General features: G+C 45.2%; 1 protein-coding gene across 3 annotated transcripts in view; it reads left to right on the top strand.

Annotated features, from left to right (window-relative positions):
- Positions 1 to 7,500, top strand: part of tiam2a (TIAM Rac1 associated GEF 2a) — a 78,111-nt gene that overhangs the window by 34,002 nt on the left and 36,609 nt on the right. For 2 of the 3 annotated variants that reach the window (XM_060880530.1, XM_060880532.1), the window contains exons 2-5: positions 1,008 to 1,100; positions 1,860 to 2,934; positions 5,118 to 5,595; positions 5,914 to 6,086. In XM_060880530.1, coding sequence (XP_060736513.1) covers positions 1,867 to 2,934; positions 5,118 to 5,595; positions 5,914 to 6,086 — 1,719 coding nt within the window. In that variant the 5' untranslated portion in view covers positions 1,008 to 1,100; positions 1,860 to 1,866. Of the gene's footprint in view, positions 1 to 1,007; positions 1,101 to 1,858; positions 2,935 to 5,117; positions 5,596 to 5,913; positions 6,087 to 7,500 lie in introns of all 3 variants that reach the window. The other variant, XM_060880531.1, reaches the window with a different exon arrangement.

Genomic DNA, 7,500 nt, shown 5'->3' on the forward strand with positions numbered 1-7,500 from the left:
TCTTCTCTTCTCTTTCCTTCTTCTCTTCTCCTCTCCTCTCCTCTCCTCTCCTCATCTCTCCTGTCCTCTCCTCTCCTCATCTCTCCTGTCCTGTCCTCTCCTGTCCTGTCGTCTCCTGTCCTGTCCTCTCCTCCTCTCCTGTCCTGTCCTCTCCTGTCCTGTCGTCTCCTGTCCTGTCCTGTCCTGTCGTCTCCTGTCCTGTCCTCTTCTGTCCTCTCCTCCTCTCCTCACCTGCTCTGCGGAAGAAGCAGAAAGTTTTGATGAATGAACGTATGAGGAGCAGATGTTCTCCTGATCCTGGCCTCCTGATTTTCCCACTGAGGTGCTGCGAACTTGATTTGACTTTAAAACCTTATGCAAATGCGTTGCGTCTTGTTTTTGTTAAAGTACATCACTGTTTTCTGAAGTCAGAGTGATGTTCAAGGAAAACGTCCTGGTGTGATTTGACATCTGGTGAATAAACTGAAGAAATCTGCACACTTTCGCTTGCTTTATGTGTCTTAGACGAGTGTACGGTTAAGGTATAGAGCATGAGTCAAATCTATTTATTTATTTATTTATTTATTTATTGGCTGTAAACGGTTCTTGCAAGCATTTTCTGGCCATCGCTTCTTTTGGCCTCCTTCTAAAGACGTTCAACAACACAGATGATTCTCTGGAAATCCTGCATTCAAAAATAAACACTAATCGGCATAAAGGAAGCTTTCAAAAAGTTTTCCCAACCGTCAGGGCAAAGACACGAATGACGTCTGGTACGTGCTGGGTAAAAAATAGTGAGTAACGGTTGAGGCTTAAACGGGAAGCTGACTGTGAAAATAAATAGATCGAGTTACTGAGTGGACGTATAACACGTTTTTGTTCATGTAACAGAAAGTGTTTTGAATCTTTATGAATGTTAAAGGGTTTATTTGAGTCATACGTGAACAGGAATGATGGATATGTTTAATAACTTGGTTGAGCTCATAAGAATGTTCTGTTTTTTTTTCTCTCCTTTTAATAACCTGCAGATGAATTTGACGGAGTCGGGAGGTTTGATGACCAAAACATGATGAGGGCTGTACAGATGGTGAAGCTCTAGTTCTGTTCTGATTACTAAAACTGTAGGTTTTCTTTTAAAATCATGAAATATTCTCTTTCTCTCTCTCTCTTTCTCTCTCTCTCTCTTTCTCTTTCTCTCTCTCTCTCTCTCTCTCTCTCTCTCTCTCTCTCTCTCTCTCTCTCTGTTCCCTCTCTCTCTCTGTTCCCTCTCTCTCTCTCTCTCTCTCTCTCTCTCTCTCTCTCTCTCTCTCTCTCTCTCTCTGTTCTCTTTGTCTCTCTCTCTCTGTCTCTCTCTCTCACTGTCTCTCTCTCTGTCTCTGTCTCTCTCTCTCTGTCTCTCTCTCTCTCACTGTCTCTCTCTCTGTCTCTCTCTCTCTCACTGTCTCTCTCTTTCTGTCTCTCTGTGTGTTTATGTTCTCCCTCTCTCTCTGTTCTCTCTCTCTCTCTCTCTGTTCTCTCTCTCTCTCTGTTCTCTCTTTCTCTCTCTCTGTGTTTATGTTCTCCCTCTCTCTCTCTGTTCTCTCTCTCTCTGTTCTCTCTCTCTCTGTTCTCTCTCTCTCTGTCTCTCTCTCACTGTCTCTCTCTCTCTGTCTCTCTCTCTCTCTCTCTCTCTCTCTCTCTCTCTCTCTCTCTCTCTCTCTCTCTCTCTCTCCTCTGTGAGTCGTTTCAAGCTGCGCTCCATGAAATCACTTTTAACGCTTGAAGTTTATCCATCAGCTTGTAACGAATCCCTAATCAAAGCCACACCAATTTCAGTTTAATCTCAGGGGTTATGAAGCTGTTGATGAGTGCAGCGTTACTGACAGTTGTCTGTGTTCCAGGTCTGGGATGGGAAACTCGGAGAGCCAGTACAGCGTCCAGGCATCTCGGAGCAGTAGCTTCTCATTCACTAATAGACAGAAACCTTATTCAGCCAAGCTCCGTTTTTCCAAAGAAGATGTTTTGACACCTCATGGCTGGTGGAGAACTGGATCACGGGGTTCTGGCTTCAAATCCAAAATGGTATCACGTGGCTGTTTGTCACACCACAAGTCTGATCAGCCGTCCATGTCCAGGCGCTGTGACTACATCGCTAAAGGAAGAGAAGCAAAGGGAAGGATCGGTCCTCAGTGGAACGGTTCAGAGAAAGAACGCGTGGCGAAGCCGTCTAAGAACGGACATCTCGAGGAAAACGGACGGGAGTGTAACGGTCACTCTGTAAACGGGTGCAAGACCCCTGAGAAAAAGACCAAAACGGACGAACTGGAAGATCACAGCAGCCCGAGAGTCATGATCAAGAGTGACGGCAGCGTTCGGGTCGAGTTCAGCCACATCTCTAAAAACTCAACACTTCCGGACGAGAACGGAGGTTCCGTCCAGCTGTTGAAGTTTTCCCCCACATCACACTCCGGGTCCACCCCGGATCGTGAATCTGCTCCGGCAGAGAGCAGCTCCATCATCAGAACCAACAACAGAAGCTCAATGAGTTCAGAAGGCAGCTGGTACGACTCGCCCTGGGGACCCGGCGGCGAGCTGAACGACGAGGACGACGTCTGCTCCTCACTCAACCGGGTATCAGAAACGCTTCCCTCGGTGCGCATAGAGTATTTCGACGAGCAGCTCCCCCCTCGTTATCTTTACCGGGACCCCATCATGGCCGCCACATTTCCCAACGCTGAAGATCTGACACTTGCAAATGATCTGCCGTTCAAACACAGGTCCTCGTTTGTGTGCGTAATGGAAGAACCTGTTCCAGACGAGTCCTCGGGGGCAAGGCAGTACTCTTCCTTCACGTTGCCGTGTCCTAAACCCAAACCCATCGACGAGAACGCCGGAAAGAAGGAAACGATCAGGAACAGAATGAGACGACTCAGTGACTGGACCGGGAGTTTGACCAGAAGGAAGAAGAAGTCGAAGGTAAGAGCACGTTAGCTGGAGAATAGTAAGCGAGGCAAGGAAGGTATTTATTCATTTCTTATAACAACGTCTCTGACAGTAGTGTAGCTACACAGCACAGGGTTATATATTGTTATATAACAATGGTATATGTTGTTGTTTCTATAGTAACAGAACGTCCTGTTAGAGGCAATTAATCACCTTCAGGTTGGGAAAAGTACCTCCACTCCACCACCACCCTTTATTCCTTTTATATGAAGAGTTCTTTAGCTTAAATCCTGGTCTGTAAATTCTAATTATGATATTTTCTACTGTACGTAAACTGCATGCGAAGTAAAGGAAGTAACCTGACCTGATCTCTGTCTGTGCAGCGTGCCATCGTCTTGGTCACGGTTGTTTTTGTACCATGTGGTGAACAATATTGCTTGTCGCACCGTGCCAGCTGTCGGCTAGGACGAAGCCACGGGGCGTTACCGAATAAAACTCGTGACACACCACGCAGACCTGTGCACCGAGAACACGGCTATGAGCTCGGAAACACTCGGCACATTCCCTGTGTTAGTCTGGAATTTGCCAGATCGAGGATATGCTAATTTCCATGTGTGCGCGTCAACACTGCGCCGGATATCCAGCTACTTTATATAAACTCTGTCTATCAGGACAGTCAGGTTAGTGCTCGTGATCCGATGATATTAGCATGAGGCTGTGTGAGAAGCGTCAAGTGCTTTAGCTTTACTTGGGGAGATGGTTCATGGTTCAGATTGGCTTCAGATCAGCTCTCAGCAGACTCGAGTCCTCGCTCATGATGACGTGCCTCAGTGTTTTTGTTGTGGCTCCTTTTGTGTAGCGTTAGTTCTTTTCTATTTCAGCTCTAATCTGTGTGTTTGTGTCCTGAAGCAGTTGCATTGCACTCGTACTCCAGCCATCGCCTGGTTTTTCCACAATTAACCCAGAAATACATAACCATAATTTACTGCCTGTGTTTATTCTCCTGGAGGAAAATGAAAGGCGTAGCAGCTTCTCGCTGCCATTGTGTTTAGGAAAAAATAAGAGTTAAAAATAAGTCAGTCTTTACAGTCAGGGTTTATGGCACTTTTTTTTTTTACATAATTTATGGAAATAATTTTACATTAAACATTAAATTGATGTTTTGCAATGTTTACGTTTGCAGAAGTTAGACTGGTAATATATAAATTATTCAGAAATAATGTGCAATAATATAATAAATACTACTAAAACTAAATCTACTGAAAAAAAAAAATATATATATACAATTAAATAATTAAATTATATATATAATATATATATTAATATCTGTTTATCTGTCTATCTATTTATATTAAGTAACATAGTTAACAAAAATAAAAATTTGAAGAATAAATTATTAAATTATTTAAAATAAACGTGCTCTAATGCCGAGTCGTCACGTCCTCATCACGCTAGCTCTAGTTTTTAACAAAGAAACGGAGCAATTCCTTTACAGTTAAAACAAAGTCAGACTTCCTGGTTTGATGTGTTTTTACCAGTCGATTATCTCTGATACGAAAAGCCCTGATTGTCCTTATGAACGGTTGCAGCTTCATGGAGGTTCCTTCCCCTTCTGTATCTACCTGCTCTGAAGCACACCGGCGTGGTTAGAATTATAGCTTTGTTTCTGGCATCATCCTGCAGCTGGCACACAGACATGAAGGGGCATCGACACTTACGCTCTCCTGTAATTACACACAGCTGCTGCAGAGAGGGAGGCTTTAAAGCAGAGATGTGGGGAAGGGCACTCAGCCCGGTCCAGGTTGCTTTTGAAGTGCACTCCATTGTTGTCTCTCTGTCGCTCCATGAAGGAGATGATCATTTACATGGAACGTGAAGTTTTCTTTATGTTCTATCTTTAAGGCATTTTCTGTTTTATTTTATTTTATTGAAACTTATTACAAATCACGTCACATGTCAAGAAAAACAAATGCACTAATCAGACTTGAGTAATTTTCCTTTGATCTTTGTCAATACAGTAAACTAGCTAACTCCTGGTTACTGGATTACGTTATCTACAACTTGCTGCGTAATACGATTGTGTTCTCGACCACTGTGTATGTTTTAAAAAGAGATAATACTCGTAGTATTTCTAAAGTTACTCTTTAATCATATCCGAGGTCTTGAAGACGTTCCTTTAGTAATTAACGGCACTTTATCTTCGTTCTCTCACTCAGGAGCCGAGATATAAAGAGCCTATCGATTGTTTCGACAGCGGTATAGACGGACTGACGGCCGACACCAGCTCCCCGTCTCAGTTGTCTAGCCTGCTGGGGTACCCCAAGGCCCAGTGTCGGGGCCGCTCCCAGTCCCAGGTGCTGCCGTCCTGCGGCGGTTCGTTCGGCGCCCTCCACTCAGGAACAGACGCTCTGCGACAGAACATCTACGACAACTTCATGAGGGAGCTGGAGACGAGCCACACGGTGGCGGGAAGCGGCGAGGAAAGAGGCGAGAACTCTGCAGAGGACACGGAGAGTAGCAGCCAGGAGACGGTGGGCTCCCTGGAGCAGCTGGATCTGCTGTGTGAGAAGGAGCAGGGTGTGGTCAGGAGAGCCGGCTGGTTGACCTTTAAACCTCTGCTAACGCTGCACAAAGACCGAAAGCTGGAACTGGTGGCCAGGCGCAAGTGGAAACAGTACTGGGTGACTCTTAAAGGTGTGTTTTCGATTATTCTATCAAACACCAAAGCACGTGATGTAAAGCAGGGGGTGTAAATCTTTGATTGGTGATTGCTGCTATGGCAACAGATCGTTGGCAAAACTTAAAAATAAAGCTCAAAGAAGGGAGGGGGGGGTATTTTAGGTATTAAAGATGGTGAGGGTTTGTCGTTGATTACTTTCCTCTGATTGCATGCCACCACCTCGTATTAACAGATGGAAAAATCAATTATAGGATGTAAATTATCGGAATAAAAGTAAGAAAATCAAACCTGAGCTGATGTTAATCCCACTTTAATGTTTGTTCTTCTTCCAGGCTGCACTCTCCTGTTTTACGAGACGTATGGAAAAGGTTCTCCGGAGCAGGAGACTTCACCAAGCTACGCTCTGCTGGCCGAGGACGGGATCGTCCAGGCCGTCCCCGAGCACCCAAAGAAGGAGAACGTGTTCTGCCTCAGCAACGTCTACGGTGACGTCTACCTCTTTCAGGTGGGTCCAGAGCGCTGGTGCTCTAATGCCCCTTTTCCACCGAGGCAGTTTGAGTGCTGGTTCGGAGCCTAATTTAGAACCAGTTCTTTCTTTTTCGACAGCCAAAGCACCGGCTCTGAACCAGGAAAAGTGGTTCTTAAGTAGCACCAAAACGTTGCTGGTCTAGACTTAAGAACCACTTGTGTCAGGGGCTGTGGGCGGGGCTACTGTTAGTGCATTTGATAATATACCTTAAGTATACTAATGTTTAATACACTTTTACTTTACCGCGATATGATACATTATCAGCACACATGATAGTAAGTAGCTACATGCTAAGGCTAACTTTTTTCTGTGTTAATGATAAAATAACGTTATGTACTTTCTCGATAACAACCTCCGTTTATACAGATTACATGGAGCTGCACGTACACGTTGGATTCGCTCCGTTTGGGTGTTAATGTAGGTTCACAAAGCCATGAGCATTAACAGTAAAGCAACATCCGACATTGTTAATGTGTTTGTGTTTGTCGCTGCTGCCCTAACGTCGCTGTGTAACGTGACACGTATACAGTGACGTCAGACTCGGCTCTGTGATGCTCTCTAACTGATGGAAAGACAAACCGGTTCTTAGAAGGTTCACCAGTGGAACCAACTTTGAACCAGCACCAGTGCTAGCTCTGAACCAGCACCCGGGTCTTTTTGGTGGAAAAGGGGTAAAAGTGTCTTTTTAGAAAAGTCAGGCTGTGCTGTGGACCTTCACGCAGGTCCCAACTGGGGCTCCATAGTTTCCCCTCACAGAGAAACCAAACGAGATCTTTTGTCTGGACTTCACTGACCACTTCATGTGTTGTTTGAGCACCAAATCACGTGTCTGATAAACTGGTCATGTGACCTTAACTTCAGAGAGTGTTGACAGGAATCACCAACACAAAGACGTTTTCGAACCCTGACCCTATCTGATCTGATCACGTCCCTGTCGGATCCGTTCACACGTAAAGTTCAGATTTGTTTGTAACGATGTAAATGCAGCAGCTGATCTTGTAAGATCCTTTTGAAGGAGAAGGCATTGTAACAGAAAGAAGAACTCGTGGAGGAATAAACACGTGTGTCAGAAGCTCTCTGTTCAACCACATCTCCAGAACGGGATTTTTTTAGAAGCCGTTAATTACTCGCTCTTTTCTGGCTTTCTCTCGAGCCACGGAGTCGGAACCCTGCCTACGTGTGTCCTGTGGAATGCCGGGAATGTGGAGCGCCCATGCAGAACGAATGTCCTGCCAGCCGTCATGAAAAGCTCTGTTCACACTTCAGCCCAGAAATCGGTAGCACAAACCCGACCGTGGGCTTTTTATTCTTCTCCTCCCTCTCTGTACAAGCTCCAAAAGCTCACAGCTCGTTTCTGCGCTCCAGCTGTTCGGTCCTGATAACCAGAATC

This window comes from Tachysurus vachellii, chromosome 10 (genome assembly GCF_030014155.1).
Source record: "Tachysurus vachellii isolate PV-2020 chromosome 10, HZAU_Pvac_v1, whole genome shotgun sequence".
Classification (NCBI taxonomy): domain Eukaryota; kingdom Metazoa; phylum Chordata; class Actinopteri; order Siluriformes; family Bagridae; genus Tachysurus; species Tachysurus vachellii.